The following is a 17,290-nucleotide window of genomic DNA, read 5'->3' on the forward strand; positions in this document are numbered from 1 at the left end:
AGGAGTTTAATCCAGAATCCTCTGTTTTGTCCCTGAAAATTGCCTGTAACTTCAGTTATTAAGGCATGAATATGTACAGTAATTTATCATTCAAATGTACTACTTGTCATTTTTGGCAGAAGAAGGCATGGGACTAACAGAAGTCATTCAAATATTCTATACAGGCACTTGTCTGCTGACTAAAGCTTCAAAGAATAAATCTAATATTTACTCAATGTAGATGCAAAAATACATTAGGAACAGTTCCTAAAATGTATTGAAAAGCAAGCAGTAGGAAACTGAAGTGATGTTATTTAATCTAACACATTTTTAATCTCATACTGTTTATGAGTTTGTAGATTAAAAACAACTTGACATGAAATGTCATTATTAACTAACCTACTTTACGCACATACATGTGTGAATAGATAATGTTATTTTTTAAATCTCAGTATTATAATAATATCTTTTACTGTTCTTCCAGAATATATATCCACCATATCTTTTCCATGAAGGTTCTGCAATAAGAAATTTTGTTCTATCATAGACAGTTAACGTTCACATCTTTCCTCTCAGAGGGAATGGTCTTAAATAAGCATCTTTTTGCTCTAGATGATTTTGAATTTTAAAATGCTTTCAGAATAGTATCTTACTAAGTATTTTATGTGCTTAGTTCTTTATTGTTGTTTACATATGTTTAGTCTTGTCTTGCTCGCTATACTATTCTTTTGTTTATCTGTGCTTTAAAAACTGAAATTCCTTTTCTTTTAAAGTTCTTAAAAAGAAGCCAGAAGAGGAAGAAATTAAACCAGAGAAAGAACCTAAACCTGAAGTTAAACCAGTACCTACACCAGTAGAAAAAATTAAGAAACCTGAAGGTATTAGTTTTCATTCAAACCTATCTGGTAAAACATAATGCCAAAACTGAAAAATTAAAAATATATAAATAAATCCCACAATATTCTCTGAAATTCAGAGTTCGAAATTCTCTGAATTTTAAAATTCATATTGTAATGGGTGGCTGTCATAAACCTAATTGTGTGAGTTAAAGCTTTGCTGAAAGCACATCCAAATTTGTCATCGCCTTTTCCAAATTTGGATCTGGTTTCTGTGTCATGTGATTACTTCTCATCTTCACTGTTAGTAGAGAACTTTACAAGTAATTTATAACACTGATAAAAATATAACTATGTTGAAATAGTTAATCCAAATATTCTTTAGTTAAGGTCTTGCAAATATTTGTCCTTTTGCCCCCTTAGTGTTTCTGTTCAAGTCCTTGTATTAAAGATAGATGTTCCCCAAACTTACAAACATCTAAAATTCAAAGTCTAAAAAGAATGAAAACATTTAAATATATTAGAGAAATTGGTATTTGGGGATGCAAGATGTTTCAAAATATCTTACAAAATAATATTTTAAAGTCCCAGAAGTTCCTAAAAAGAAAATTGAGATACCTGTCATAAAAAAGGAGGAGAAACATGTGCCTGAACCACCAAAAGGTACAGATGTGTGGTGCTATTTTCCTTATTGCAGCAACTAGATTATATTCCTTGCTGCGTTTCATGCTATATTATACTAATGCATTACTGTCATCCAGTCTGTCTGTCACATATACTGATTAACCACTTTGCTTTCTTCTGGATTTCTTTTTGTCTTTGATTCTTCAGTGCTTGAAAAATTCATCTTTTTTTTTTTTTTTCTGTTGTATCTGGCTTTACAAGAATTCATCCCAAGTAAATTTCTTGCTTTTTGGCTAAATAAGATACAAATAAAGTCTGTCTTCTATTAACTTTCTCTGTAATGTTGCTTCTGATTTTAATATTCAATGAGATTTTAAAACATGTAAATTAACCTATTTGTAATCATTGTGTTTGAAATGCCAGAACCTAAGCAAGCAGCTATCCCAGTTCCTGGGCCTGAATCTAAGCCTGCAGTAGGTAAGTCTTCTTTAGTCATGAATACCAATGCAGCCTTTCCTGTGCATCTTTTTTATTTTCCATTCAGAATTTTAAATTTGGAGATTTCTGGTTAAAAGGACATTAAAAATACATCTCAGCTTTAGTACTATAATGACTGGAACATCCATACATTCTGCAGAACATCGTAGAGAACATGGTGCCTAAAACACAATTATTTATTGAAATAAATAAATGAGAACTCTTTCTTTTTTTTTTCCTCCAGCTTTAAAATCTCCAAAACCAGTAGCAGAACCAACGCCAGCTATTACTACTCCAGTGACAGTCCCTGTGGTTGGAAAGAAAGCAGGTATTTGTGTTAGTTCTATTCTATTCATAGGGTTTTTCTCTCTTAGATACATAAATACCTTCAAGATAATGAGAATTACAAGCTGTACAATCATACAACTCATTCATTACAAGGAGATTTGAGATCCTATCCCAGGATCGTGTTATTCTTGATACTGCCACCTAATGTAAAAGAAGCTTGTCTCTGTGAAAAACCGTTGAGATAAATCTGTACTCTTGTTTCTGGATGGTTAAATGTTTGCTTTTATTGTCAAAAATTAATATGAAACTATGAAAATTGTGTTTTCTGTTGATTCCTTTATGCAGTTCTGTGTTTTGATGTATGTCTTCTGACTCACATCTTAAGTTTTCTGTGTAGCAAATGAAAGGTTACACGTATTTCTAAACAATTCCTGCATTATTTGGTTTTCTGTTTTATAAATTGTTACTGAAATCATGAGGAACAGTAGCAGTAGTCTTGAAAAACTAGAGTATTACTAGTTTCCTGTTATATGCTTAGGATCCTAGGTCATATCCACTGTGGAAAAAAGAGAGTCCTTTCTCCTGGAAGCACTCCAGGTCTGAAGTCTGTCAATAGAGTTGATGTACATGCTGCTTGCCCATCATTCAGAGAGCCTTATCTTAAAGCACAGCTCAGACCTTGGGCACTTGAGAAGCCTGCTCATGAATGTCTCATGGTCATTGATTTGGTGATGTAGTCAGACCTGCAGTGGCACCACTAAACCATTCTATATAGATGGCCATGTCTTAGAGAACCATTATTTTCTGGTACTTTCAACCTGGATTAGATTTGGACTGGCAAACTAGTGGGATGATGCTCTGCACCATAACAGAGGTTTCCTTGAGTCCTCTGTGCTGTTTGTGTGTGCAATTCTTATCTTTTCTGTGTGTGTGTTGTGTTGTAAATTTTGTGTTATATGAAGATAGTGTTCTATGTTCATTTTATTTCAGGTATAGCTGGAAATTTTGTCTTAAAATTTATTATTCTTGATGCTTATTCTTATGGATTTTAACTCTCTAAATTACCTGTGAAACCTTTGTAGCTGCAGAAAAGCCCGATGCACCATCTGTACTAAAGCATAAAGGTAAAATGTCCCCAGTGGAAGAAGACAAGACCGAGTCAATTGTGTTAAAGAAGATTTCAGTTGAGAAACACATACATGTCAAAGAGAGAGTAAGTCCTAAGGAGACAGTTCTGGATGTTCAAATGGTAGAGCCACTTGAGTTGAAAATCTCACTGGAAACAGCTGATGGAATACTGAACCTAGAGAGAGATGATCAAGTGGCTCTTAAATATTTTGTGCTGGCTCCTGAAGGAGGGGAGCCAGAAATGACACACACAGTTTCAAGAAAAACTCCTACCCCTACAGGTGAGAAAAGAGAAGTTACAATAGATCACCTTATTTATGAAAAGGATGAACCACTACTACCTGATGGGGAATTGAAATTGATCTATATGTCATCTGAATATGAGGAAAGTGATTCCAGAGAAGAAAGGGGGGGTGGAACTACATTGGCTGTTCATAAGGAACGTGCTATAGAGAGAGTCTCTGACAAGTCTAGGGTTCTTCAGGAAAGAAAGATTCCTGTGCATGAAAAAGGAGAGGTAACTGAGTCAATTTATGTACCTAAACATATACTCAAAGAGCCTTATGAGCCCGGAGACCAAAAAAGACTAAGAAAAGGGAGAAAATCAAAAATCAGGTTGCAGCCTGAAGAATCTCCCATTAAGGATGAAACTTCATTTGTAAAGAATATCACAGAAGCAAAAATAACTGAAACTCCTCTGATTAGAAGTGAGGAGAGTGGAGGATTTACTCTAGAGAAATCTGAAGTTCCTCTTGAAGAATCTATGAAACACAGTGACATACAGAAGAAAACTCAACAGATAAAGAAATACGGTACTACAGTAGCTGAAATTTGTATTGATAAGATTCTTAGTAAAGAAGCAAATAAAATGGAAACTATTCAAGATGATGAGAAAATGGACCTTACATCAGCAGAACTATATTCCTTAGAACTGTTGAATAAGACTACTGAACCAGCATTGAAAAAAGGTGTTGATCTAGAATACCCCACTGAAGAAGAGGAGGTTCCCAGAGAAAAATCTTACAGAATCTTTGAACAGTCTATTCCTAAGCCACAAATAGTGGAAATGAAAGCAGGAGCTAAATATTCTGCGCAGGAAGGAGAACCCACTGAAGTTCATTATGTGGAGGGTTCAGAAATACTGACTGAGAAAGCACTACTAAGTGATAGAAAAATCAGCAAGAGGATAACATCAGAGAATAAAGACAAAACTACTTTCAGCACCCACTTAAAAGAGAAATTTAGACAGTCAAGTGCCCCTGAAAAGTTGCCTGTGGAGAAAGAAGAATTTGATACAGTGATTACAGGAGGAGGAATGGAAGGTGAAGTTTCCATAGGAGAACATGAAAAGGGAGTCACAGATGAAATAGCTGACAGAACTGAGTCCGTAAAGAAAGCTCCTATTCAGCCACCAAAGCGCCAAGATAAAGAACAATTCCATAAAGTTCATACCTCTCCAGATGAAAGTGAAGAAGCTCCATCCCTTAAAGGCAGCAAAGCTAAAACTGAAGAAAAGAAAGACTCTTTGACTGTGGAAGAAGTGAAGATTTCTGGAAGAGAGCTTCAAGGTACAGAACCTACTTCAGATGAAAAAACAGCAGCTAAAAATGGCATTAGAAAAAGCACATCTCTTAGCAAGAAAAAAGAGAAGGAAAACCTTCCAGACAAAATATCATCAAGCAAAGGAATCTCTGCAAGTGAAACAATCACTCACTCCTCAAGCATAGGTAAGATAATCACTCCGAAGAATGTAGGAAAGAAGGAGTACTGGAAATCAGAACCCACTCACATGAATGAGCAAGCCAGTAGCCTTTTAAGTGAGGGCAGGAATTTGGATGCACCTGGAGAATCACATGAATTTCTGGATGTTCCTGCAAAGTCTCATGCAAAGCGAGGTGAGGAAGACTGCTGCCAAATTCTTCCACAAAGTGCTCATATTATTTGCTTCAAGAGAAAATACCATTTTCCATTGTGATGTTTGTTTTTCTTCTTTAACACCATTTACATTTCCATCCAGTGTATTAGCTGGCTGCATTGGCATTCAGCCACTCTTGATATGTTTGTCGTACTCTATGTATGTATATCCATGTAGTTTATGTTCATTGTCTGAGCCTTACCTTTTTGTAAGACAGTATAAATCATGTTACATGTCATTATCTCCTCAGAAAAACTAAAACTTTTCTCCTAGTATTCATTTTTCCATCCACTGCAATAAAATCTGTCCTGCATTTCATTCACATCATTCTGACATTAAAAGTGTATTTTATATTTTCTTACACAAAATGATGATGAGAAGCAGTATACTGGGGGAAATATTTTCAAAAGTTTTAGATGTGTCGTCACAATTTGGGCAACTGATGGAACGCGTGAGAATGTCACATTGTACCAAAACATATATTTAATTTTTACAACATATGTTTTTGTTGTCTTCGTTAGTAAAAGTGTGTGCTTTGCTCAGTTAACACATTTTTTAATAGATACTTGAACTATTTTGGTTGATGGTTGAGTATTGATCAAGAGTTTAATTGTGAGAAAAGTGTCAGGGAATGGCAGAATTTTACAAAATAAGGGACAAGACAATAAATTGAGGAACTAGGAGTTCCTAAGCTGCCTTTCAGTCCTCACTGCTGAATATATGACTTTTCCACCCTTGAAGATGCTGAACTTACCATTCAGATATAGATTGTATAAGCTGTACAGATATATATGTATGTCTATATCTTCCTTCCCTTGTATGTGTATATAACTAAAGAAAGAGAATATCTGATTTGTAAAAAAGAAATAAAAAATAAAAAAAATGCTTGTCTTAATTTTCATATGTAAGTCTATTAAACTCCATTCCTAATGCTATTGCTGTTCTGCTTCAGAGGCCAAGCCATCAAAAGAAGAAACTCCGAAGGGTATCAGCCCAGTCAAAGGTAAAAGTTATTATAAAATGCCTGTGATGGGGAATGACTGTTAACCTTTCCATGCTTGTTTCAATAGTTAGACATTATGAGAATGTTAGGTAGGTCCAGAGTCAGATATAGTATGTATGTAGTTAGAGGTTGTGCAGCCTCCCGGCACAGCTTCATCATGTAAGCAAGGCTATGCATTCCCCTTCAGGGCACAACTAGTCCACTTGGGGCAAAGAAGAGACAGTGGCAGAACTACTTCACCTCCTTTGAAATTCATAAAAATCAAACAGTTGTGAAGTTTAAACACAGTTACCCTCAAAATACCTATCCCTTCAGATTCAAGACATAAATGCATGATTCTGTTCTCCCATGTTTTGGTCTCAGTAGATGAGATTTGGTAATCAGGAGTAAATCTTTGAAAGATGACATAGTAAAACTTGGTCAGCACAATTGTACTAACAGAGACCCAATTATTTCAGTTCAGGTAATATAACAAAAATTTAACATTACTTGCTAGCTCTGTTGAAATTCCATTAGAGGCATAGGGTCCAGCAACACTGAAATGCATCAGTGAAACAGGTGGGTCACAAACCCATTCAAGTTTGGCTCTGCAGAATACTTACAATAAAAGCAATAAATCAGGGTTAGATTATTAATTTCTGTATCTGAATTACAGCCAAGAAGACACCTTCACCAGCAGATGCAGAAAGAAGGAAACTCAGGCCAGGCAGTGGTGGTGAAAAACCTCCTGAAGAGCCTCCATTCACTTATCAACTCAAGGCTGTGCCACTGAAGTTTGTCAAGGAGATGAAAGATATAGTCCTGACAGAAGCAGAATCTGTTGGGTCTTCTGCAATCTTTGAAGTCCTTATTTCACCATCCACTGCAATTACCAGCTGGATGAAAGATGGAAGTAACATCCGAGAGAGCCCAAAGCACAAGTTTATCGCAGATGGCAAAGATAGGAAGCTGCATATTATTGATGTCCAGCTATCAGATGCTGGTGAATATACTTGTGTGTTACGACTGGGTAACAAAGAGAAGACCTCTACAGCCAAACTCATTGTTGAAGGTAATCCCTGTTTCAGATCTGTCAATAATTTAAAGGCTAGCTACTCCTAAAGCTTTCTAGCTTTACTGGTACATTCTGAATTTACAGCAATCGTTAGATGCATTCTTTGATTTTCATTGATCACTACACAATTTGATTTAATATGTAAGATATTCTACATCACACATTCTGTATACAAATGAGACAAATCAAAACATTGTTTTTCCCGCAGAACTCCCAGTGCGGTTTGTGAAAACACTTGAAGAAGAAGTCACTGTGATTAAAGGCCAGCCACTGTACTTGACCTGTGAGCTTAATAAAGAAAGAAGTGTGGTTTGGAGAAAGGATGGGAAGATCATCAAAGACAAGCCTGGGAAATTTGCTCTGGGTATTATTGGTTTGTCGCATTCCCTCACCATCACTGATTCAGATGATGCTGATACTGGCACCTATACTGTTACTGTGGAAGACTCTGAGTTGTCATGCTCATCTTGTGTTAAGGTAGTAGGTAAGCAATCAAAATCATGTTCTCCTTTCTCTGTGGGATATTGGGGCTGTTTTAAAATTAGTATTTTCCACATAGCATTACAATATAAACTGGCAGATAACATTTTACAGATATTAAAAGCTTGTTGTAATATAAAATCTGTAAGTTCTGTTTCTTCTATTTTATTTATATTAAAAGTCCATTAACCTGTATTATTGTGTAACTTGTTATGCAGAAGTGATAAGAGACTGGTTAGTAAAGCCTATAAGAGACCAGCATGTGAAACCAAAAGGAACAGCTACTTTCACCTGTGATATTGTTAAGGATACACCAAACATTAAGTGGTTTAAAGGAGATGAGGAAATTCCTGCTGAACCGACTGACAAGACAGAAATCTTGAAAGAAGGAAATAAAATTTTCCTGAAAATCAAGAATGCTGGCCCTGCTGATATTGGAGAATATTCAGTGGAAGTTGAAGGTCGCAGATACCCAGCTAAACTAACCCTTGGGGGTAAGGAACCTTTTATTTGCTTTATATTCAAAAATGAAAAGTCAAAATTCAAAAATCTCTAAACAAACAAGCAAAAAAAAAAAAAAGGTAACCTGACTTCCTATAAAGCTCTATCAAAACTTGCCCTAATTATTTATGTGCTAATTTGTATATTCTAGAACGTGAAGTTGAACTTCTGAAGCCGTTAGAGGATGTCACAGTTTACGAGAAAGAAACAGCAAACTTTGATACAGAAATATCTGAGGAAGATATTCCTGGTGAATGGAAGCTGAAAGGTGAAACCCTGAGACCCTCACCTGTAAGCATCCTTGATTTAATAACATAGTTTACTTAAAATTAAACACTGTGATCAGGTTCACTTCAGTCATTGTGGTATGATCTTTGCAGGCATGCCATTTTTACTCAGTCCAGAATGTAGAAAGTCTAAACATTTTGGTTATTAAAAAAATGTTTATTGAAATAAGAGTTATGTACCTTAAAGGCAATCTTTTGAACTGCTTTATTTTCTCACAGAATTGCAGCATATTATTATGACAATAATAAAAACATCTTACGTACATTGCAGAGGACTATGCTGACATTTAAAAAAACTCTGGAAGGCTGAAGAAATGTGCTCTTTTTTTTATTATTATTATAATTTTTGAGTTAAAATTGTTACTTTTAACTGAGGAATAAGTCCAGTCTTCTTTCTGACTGACTCATTACTGTGTATCAAATATTTATAGAATTCCTTTATTAAAAATATATAGCAGCAAGGTATCTGCATTTTATTTACCAAAGTCTGTCATCCCTGCAGACATGTGAAATCAAAGCTGAAGGAGGGAAACGCTTCCTAACCTTGCACAAAGTCAAGTTAGACCAAGCTGGTGAAGTCCTTTACCAAGCACTTAATGCAGTTACTACAGCTATCCTGACAGTGAAAGGTACAATGCACCATGAAATGGAGTACAACATCAACTTACAAAGAATTCACTTTGAGTATGTTACAAACTACGTGTTCCATTTTGTTTCCAGAAATTGAACTGGACTTTGCAGTTCCCCTAAAAGATGTCACTGTCCCTGAGAAACGCCAAGCAAGGTTTGAATGTGTCCTTACCAGAGAAGCCAATGTTATATGGTCTAAGGGCAATGATATACTGAAAATTGGAGAAAAATTCGACATCATTGCAGATGGAAAGAAACATATTCTTGTAATCAATGATTCTCAGTTTGATGATGAGGGAGAATACACTGCTGAAGTTGATGGCAAGAAGAGCACAGCAAGATTGTTTGTGGAAGGCAAGTATCTTATTACGTACAAAACAATAAATAATAAATATGTAAATAAGTATCTTTTAAAATCACATTAGCGTTTTTTCCAGAGGTACTTACGTGTGCCTTCTTTCTATGCTATAGGTGTGAGGCTGAAGTTCATTTCACCTCTACAGGATCAAACAGTGAAAGAAGGAGAAACAGCTCACTTTCAGTTTGAGCTTTCTCATGAAGACATGCCAGTGAAATGGTACAAAAATGATAAGAGACTCCACACAAGCAGAACAGTTGTAATTACTTCAGAAGGCAAAGTTCATAAACTAGAAATGAGAGAAGTGACACTTGATGATATCTCCGAAATAAAGGCTGTAGTCAAGGACTTGAACACACAAGCAAACCTCAAAGTCTTAGGTAATTATAGAAACAATATAAAACACACTATAGCGTAAGTATAAACAATGTTAATAAGTGGAGTGTGACAAAATATTGATCTTTTAGTAAATTTATATGACTAATTTAATGTTTCATATCCAATATGCCTTTTGTAGAGGCTGATCCATACTTCACTGTGAAATTACAAGACTACAGTGCTGTGGAGAAAGATGATATTACACTGGAGTGTGAGCTTAGCAAAGATGTTCCAGTAAAATGGTACAAAGATGGTGAAGAACTAGTTGCTTCAAGCAGAATTTCCATAAAAACAGATGGCTTGCGCCGTATCCTAACGATCAAGAAGGCTGCAGAGAGTGATAAGGGTGTTTATGAGTGTGACTGTGGAACAGACAAGACAAATGCTAATGTTGGCGTTGAGCGTAAGTCATCATGCCTTGGCTAAGGGAAAGTACTGAAACCTTTGTAAAACACTATAGGCAAACAGACATTCTCTAGAGTACAGCAGCAAAAATTGTGCCTTTAGAAAACATGTTGTTATGATGACTAGTTGAAATATCTAAATTTACAATTGTCAAATATATTTATGAGAAGAGACAATATATCTTAAGATATATAAATGGCTGTTTTAATGACAGCGATGATCATTTTTTTCTCTATGTCCATTTCCAGTCAGGAGAAAAAAAATCAATTTATTTAACTGTAACATATAAGTTAATTACATGGAAAAATATTCTTACTGAAGCTAACTAAACTTTCAGACATATTACAGAAGGAGGTTATATACTGCCCAAACTTGAGCTTTTTTAAAAAGAAGTTAGATAAATACTTGTCGGTGATAGTATATGAATTTCCTAAAGAAGGGATAATAAGAGAGCTGAAATCCTTTCCAGTCCTGCATTTCTATGTTATAGAATGAATAAGTAGATGTGAACTTTTTTTTTTGTCTTTTAGCTCGCTTAATTAAAGTGGAACGCCCACTGTATGGAGTGGAAGTATTTGTTGGTGAAACAGCACGTTTTGAAATTGAAATTTCTGAGCCTGATGTTCATCCTATATGGAAGCTGAAGGGAGAGACCCTAACACCTTCACCTGTGAGACTGCTGCTCTATTTTTAGATCATAATTTACACTAGGAAAACATATTTGATGATAATGTTGGCTGAGTAGTTTCCTAGAATACTCATATTTTGATGGGTTCTTTTTTCTTTATTACCAGGAGTGTGAAATAATTGAGGATGGGAAGAAGCATATTCTTCTCCTTCATAACTGCAAACTGGATATGACTGGAGAAGTGTCTTTCCAAGCTGCTAATGCTAAAAGTGCTGCCAGTCTGAAAGTGAAAGGTAGAGTCTGCAGTTTGCCAACATTTCCATGTGTGTCTCAGGGCACTAGAACAAATCTAGTAGCAGAAAGATCTATATAAACCTATTACAGAACTGAAAGTGCTCTTCTTTGATTTCAGAATTGCCTCTCATCTTTATCACTCCACTAAGTGATGTGAAGGTCTTTGAGAAGGATGAAGCCAAGTTTGAATGTGAAGTGTCTAGAGAACCCAAGGCTTTCCGTTGGTTAAAAGGAACACAAGAGATCACTCCTGATGAAAGATTTGAAATTATTTCAGATGGAACAAAACATGCTCTGATTATTAAATCTGTTGTGTTTGACGATGAAGCTAAATATAGTTTTGAAGCTGAAGATAAGAGAACAAGCGCAAAACTAATTATCGAAGGTTTGTCTGACTTTGCCTTTCTAGGGAAGAGTTACACCATAGTTGTCTTTGAACAGTTTTTATTGGTAGCATTATTATTAATGAAATGTTTTGTTGATATAGGTATTCGCCTGAAATTCATTACTCCTCTCAAGGATATAACAAAAAAGGAGCGAGAAACTGCAGTGTTCACGGTGGAACTCTCACATGAAAATATTCCTGTTGTCTGGTTCAAGAATGACCAGCGATTACATACCAGTAAAGTGGTTTCAATGACAGATGATGGAAAATTTCATACACTCACAATCAAAGATCTTACTATTGATGATACTTCTCAGATTAGAGTGGAAGCTATGGGCAAATCCTCAGAAGCTAAACTCACTGTTCTTGGTAAGCATACCCAAAAGAATTCACATGATGTATATTATCAGAAGTATTATTAATGAAAAATGAATAATCATCAGAAAGTCTTGGGATTTGTTTGATTTGGTTTTTTTTTGGTTTGGTTTGGTTCGGTTTGGGGGTTTGGCCTAAACTTACTTGGTGATTTTTGACAACTTGACAATTTGCTTGTATTCCTTGGGGCTCCACTTTCCAAAAGGATAATTGAAATCTCTTCAAAATTTCATCCAAGTGTGGTGAAAATAGCTATAAAATACTTGTATGGTGCTCTGAATCTACCAGAACAGCAAAATCATGTTGTCAGTAACATGAGTAGTACACTGACTTTTTTCTTAGCTATTTGTTATTCTCTCTTTTTGCGACATAACTATGCAATAATTATAAGGACTGTATTTAATCCCCCTTGCAGGGCATAAGCATGAAATGTATCTGATGGTAAGAACCCTTTTCCTTTCTGAAAGACTTAATCTTCACATTAAAAGATGTCTTAACTTTTACTTGCAGAGGGAGACCCTTACTTCACTGGGAAGCTTCAGGATTATACTGCTGTAGAGAAAGACGAAGTGATTTTACAATGTGAAATCAGCAAAGCAGATGCCCCGGTGAAATGGATGAAGGATGGCAAACCAATTACTCCATCAAAGAATGTTGTTATTAAGGCTGATGGCAAAAAGAGAATACTTATCCTCAAGAAAGCTTTGAAGAAAGACATTGGAAAATACACTTGTGATTGTGGTACTGATCAAACCTCTGCTAACCTCAATATTGAAGGTATGGTTATTTTATTGGGTTGCTATGTTGAAGAGAACTTTTGGATGTTTATTAGTGACTGAGGTAATCAATCACTTTTTCGCACCCACCTCCCCAGACAGGGATATTGAGATCATACGTCCGCTATACAGCGTGGAGGTGATTGAGACAGAGACTGCCCGTTTTGATATTGAAATCTCTGAGGAAGGTGTCCATGGCAATTGGAAACTAAAAGGAGAACCCCTGACTGAATCACCTGTAAGCAGATATTTTAAGATGTTACTTACGTGTGGCTCAACAACTTGCATGGAACTGGGATGTGAGGGAGAAGCAGACAGCTGCAGAAATTAAGTGAAAACTCTTTCTGCTTTCTATAATCATGTATCTGAAGTGCTAAGACCACACATAATTCTCTTAAACGTAACGGCATTTAAAAATTGAACCTTTGGATTCAGTGAATTTACCTTTTGTTTTTTTGGGTTATGTTTGTTTTAGATAGATGTGGATCACATTTTCAAACTCTTCACTATTGCTCTGGTAGCTGAAATTTGTTTAAAATGGCATAATGCTTAATTAAATATTCTTAAGTCCTAGCTGGTAGGATATGGAAATTAAAAAAATGGTACAATCATGACTAACTGTAATTTGGCAATGCTTTGATGTTACAGTACTGATGTGAAAAATACACAAAGATAAAAAGTTCCAAGAAAATCAGTGTGAGGGTAAAAGAAAAAGACCCTTCTCAAGGAAAAGGGACAACAAAAGCTTAGTATTTCCTATTTCTTCTCAGCCTTCTGACCGGTCTGCATCTGCATATATTGGCTAGTCAATCAGCACATACATGCCACTCTCATTAATGCATTGCTTCTTGCCCTTTCTTGCTAAGAAGAAGTAGATTGTATTAGAACAGAGGAGACTGAAAGGAAAGGGGCTAGACTATGGATGAAAGTTTAGAGGGCATATTTTAGGGAGTTTGGGTCTGAGTTTTGTGGAGGAAATAATGGACCCGTGGTATGAAGAGAAATATGGGCTCTTGTGCTGAGCATGAAAAAGATACTGAAAAAATTTGCTTCACTTTTCTTTTTGAAGGACTGTGAAATCAAGGAAGAAGGCAAAAAGCACTTCCTTACACTGTATAACGTACGCTTAGATCAAGCTGGTGGAGTAGATTTCCAAGCAGCAAATGCTAAATCTGGTGCTCACCTTCGAGTGAAACGTAAGTGTCTTTGAAATTACCTAAATGAAAACAAGGTGGAAAAATCTCTACACTATACTCAACCCAGAGCAATTATTTCTAGAACAGCAATTCAAATATTAATTACTCAAGCTGTCTTCACCTCTTTAAGTTAAGGAATGTTCTTTCTTTCTCCATTTACTTATTTATGTTTGTAATTTATGTAGTTTATTCATATAGGAAAAGAAAAAGTAAGGAGATGGCTTTGAATGCTTCTTCATGGTCTGGCATCATATGCAGTTATGAAATCAAAGTATCATAAGCAGAGGCTTTACAGCATTGAAATATCATGTTAACCTGAGAGGATGGGATCACAGTGATATTTGGGGATAGGGTTAAGAATGTGATGGACAGGGACAGACCACATGGTTGAAGACCACTTGTTTCCCACTCCAATCCTAGCCCTCGCTATTTTGGAAAACACATGCCTTATCTAGCAAGAGGCATGCAGGGCTTGGCAGAGAGACAGATGCACAGCAACTTTCCTGCTGACCTTGTTCAATTTAAAGAAACGCACTCTGCAAATAGGAAATTTTCGGTCACTAGCCCTCCCCCTAAAGCCCCAGGGTGGCCCCTTCTATTTAGGGAATTAAACAAGCAGCACTGCGATGTCTGTCTCTCTTGAGGGAAGCCACCATGGAGATTAGTACATAAGGACAGTGGTTCTCTCTTGGGTACAAGTGACTAATCTGAAAATAATGTTGTCTTCTTACCAAGCTCGAGTAATAGGCTTGCTGAGACCCCTCAAGGATGTAACAGTGACAGCTGGGGAATCAGCAACCTTTGACTGCGAACTCTCTTATGAAGGAATCCCAGTAGAGTGGTTCTTGCAAGGAAAGAAACTGGAACCCAGTGATAAGGTAAGGAGACTAAACTTTATTTTCCCTCATGTTTGCTACTCCTTCCTCTCTTTCACTCTTCTTCTCCATATTATTTCTCATTTACTTTCTACCAGTAGAATTGCTAAGTCACAAGAATGTAATAGTGCTACTGTGTTGAATGGAAAAATGGTAAATCCTCACTGAATCAGACATGGCTTTCTTTTTTTTTTTCTTCTATTTTTTTTTTTTTTCCCCTGGAGAAGTTGGAGGATCTGGAATACTATAAGTTTTTATTGTACAAAGGGAAACTATGACTTACGTGCCTGATTCTGTGGGAGACTGAGCTACAGAGATACTGAATGATTTTTATTTTTTTTTCTCAGATTAATTGCAGTAACAGTGAGGGGGTTTTGAAAGGTGCTATCAGGAAATGCTTTTTTTCTCCTGAATGCTGAGTTGCAGTCCAATTCTGCATATAAGGGGATTAAGAGGATTCGAATTCCATTTCAGGCATTTGTTCTGGCTCTCCAGATAACTTTCTAAGCAGGTTTGCTTGTCAAGCACTTCTCACTAACTATTTTTAACCCTTCATCAAGTGCTGACTCTTAGCTTTGAGATCTGAGTAGTGTGGAATGCAGCCAATTTAATATTTGAAGTTAATGGGAGAGGAGATACTGTAAAAAGCTAAAATAAAAAAATGATATGACTGGTTTTAAGACTTATTTTGTTTTTCTTTGTTTGTTTGTTTGTTTGTTTGTTTTTTACATATTAGCCCTAAGGGAAGGTAATGCAAATGAAAGTATCAGTTGCAAACCTCATACAAAGCAAACTTTAAAGGCATCATATGATGTAGCAAAGTTTAAGAAACTGTAATAATGTGGCTAACAATACTTCAGTACATATTTTTTACCTTAAGATATAATTTTAACAGTTTGTTTTCAGTTTTGGGAAATAGATCTTTCAAAGCTTTACCAAATTTGCTTAAATTAAAACTATCTCCTACAAAAAATAGATTATAGAAGTCAGAAAAAAAACATCAAAGAAGTAGCAACCCCATTACTATGTTTAAAGATAGATAGGCAAAACTGAAAATCAACAGAAGAGACATTTAATAAATCAAGGTAATCACTTCTCAGCCTAGCTATAAAAATATGGAAAGCTATTAATCACTACAGTGACTTGTTAGTTATTACTGCCTCACAAGATACTACAAGTTCAGTAGTTCTGTATGATGGAATATTATTTTGTTCTTATCTGTGTTGTCATTTGCATTACATGGGAAAAAAAATTTTCCTTCAGCTTACATATACACTCAAAACTGTCATTTGTCTTCAGCTGAAATTTTGTGAAGTGGTGTTTATGTAGGAGTACCCTGTTAAAATGCATGATTGCAAAGAATCACGTATTTTAATCATGCAAAGAAAAAAAAAATGGAAATGTTCTTTTAGGCAGAACTTCCTACCAAAACTTGATAATAGAAAGTCAATTTAGTATTTGAAAAGGGGTATATGGGGAGGGTGCCAGACCCCTTTAAATTTCTCTAAAAGTTTTTACTTTGATGTAGACAGGAATAATAAATTTTCCCATAAAGTTATAAACTTATAAACTACTTAATTTGGCATTTATTAGTACATGTTCAAAATGAACGTGATCTCAAGGTTCATTCTGAACTTTGGTAGTAAACTCAGGTTTTCTAATATAAAGACAGAAGTAAAATGTGTGGTAACATAAAATTCCAATTTCTCATAAGTGAAAGAACAAAACAGAAATGATTCTCAAAATCCTCACGACATTTGTATCTTGAGATCTATCTAGTGTATACAAAAGGAAATAATCCAAACTTCATATAAAAGTAAACAAAAAAACCTCCACAGGTAACAATAAATAACAGTTAACTATTTCGTTAAATGTTCCTCAAATATTTGTTCTAGATATTTACGCAAGTATTTTTTTATGTACTTTGTAAGGTTGTCACACGTGCTGAAGGGAGAGTTCACACACTTACTCTTAGAGATGTCAAGTTAACAGATGCAGGAGAAGTTTCACTGACTGCAAAAGATTTCAGAACTCAAGCAAATCTTTTTGTGAAAGGTAAGTCAGTCATTTTAATTATACCATAGTCTCTATTAATAGTCTGTTCATGATTCACCCTGCAAAAGGACATAATATGTATATATTATATGTACACCATATATCAGATTAGGAGGTTCATACATGCAATACTGGACTGGTAGACAACTTTCATGATTAAAATATCCACTTAGTTAAAATGTTTATGCTTCACAGAAGGGCTGGGAAAACAAAGGAATACTGGAAACATGTCAGATGTGGGAGTTGAATTCAGGTTTCCAGAGCTTCACTGCAGATTTGAACATTCAACTGGCCTCAACATAACCCATGAATACTGGCTATTGTATCTCCTCACAGCTTGCTTCTGATTCTTGCATTAGAGTA

The 17,290-nt window shown here is 35.6% G+C and overlaps 1 protein-coding gene across 1 annotated transcript in view; it reads left to right on the forward strand.

The window, feature by feature from the left end:
• Nucleotides 1-17,290, forward strand: part of TTN (titin) — a 244,079-nt gene that overhangs the window by 136,772 nt on the left and 90,017 nt on the right. The window contains exons 181-203 of the mRNA XM_080599478.1: nucleotides 753-857; nucleotides 1,401-1,478; nucleotides 1,863-1,916; nucleotides 2,161-2,244; nucleotides 3,287-5,227; nucleotides 6,200-6,250; nucleotides 6,906-7,301; nucleotides 7,513-7,788; nucleotides 8,003-8,278; nucleotides 8,437-8,576; nucleotides 9,075-9,201; nucleotides 9,293-9,556; nucleotides 9,674-9,940; nucleotides 10,078-10,341; nucleotides 10,874-11,013; nucleotides 11,138-11,264; nucleotides 11,384-11,650; nucleotides 11,753-12,019; nucleotides 12,536-12,802; nucleotides 12,900-13,039; nucleotides 13,871-13,997; nucleotides 14,733-14,875; nucleotides 16,804-16,927. Coding sequence (XP_080455604.1) covers nucleotides 753-857; nucleotides 1,401-1,478; nucleotides 1,863-1,916; nucleotides 2,161-2,244; nucleotides 3,287-5,227; nucleotides 6,200-6,250; nucleotides 6,906-7,301; nucleotides 7,513-7,788; nucleotides 8,003-8,278; nucleotides 8,437-8,576; nucleotides 9,075-9,201; nucleotides 9,293-9,556; nucleotides 9,674-9,940; nucleotides 10,078-10,341; nucleotides 10,874-11,013; nucleotides 11,138-11,264; nucleotides 11,384-11,650; nucleotides 11,753-12,019; nucleotides 12,536-12,802; nucleotides 12,900-13,039; nucleotides 13,871-13,997; nucleotides 14,733-14,875; nucleotides 16,804-16,927 — 5,925 coding nt within the window. The remainder of the gene's footprint in view (nucleotides 1-752; nucleotides 858-1,400; nucleotides 1,479-1,862; nucleotides 1,917-2,160; nucleotides 2,245-3,286; nucleotides 5,228-6,199; nucleotides 6,251-6,905; nucleotides 7,302-7,512; nucleotides 7,789-8,002; nucleotides 8,279-8,436; nucleotides 8,577-9,074; nucleotides 9,202-9,292; nucleotides 9,557-9,673; nucleotides 9,941-10,077; nucleotides 10,342-10,873; nucleotides 11,014-11,137; nucleotides 11,265-11,383; nucleotides 11,651-11,752; nucleotides 12,020-12,535; nucleotides 12,803-12,899; nucleotides 13,040-13,870; nucleotides 13,998-14,732; nucleotides 14,876-16,803; nucleotides 16,928-17,290) is intronic.

Source organism: Anser brachyrhynchus, assembly GCF_964034855.1.
Source record: "Anser brachyrhynchus genome assembly, chromosome: 7".
NCBI lineage: Eukaryota > Metazoa > Chordata > Aves > Anseriformes > Anatidae > Anser > Anser brachyrhynchus.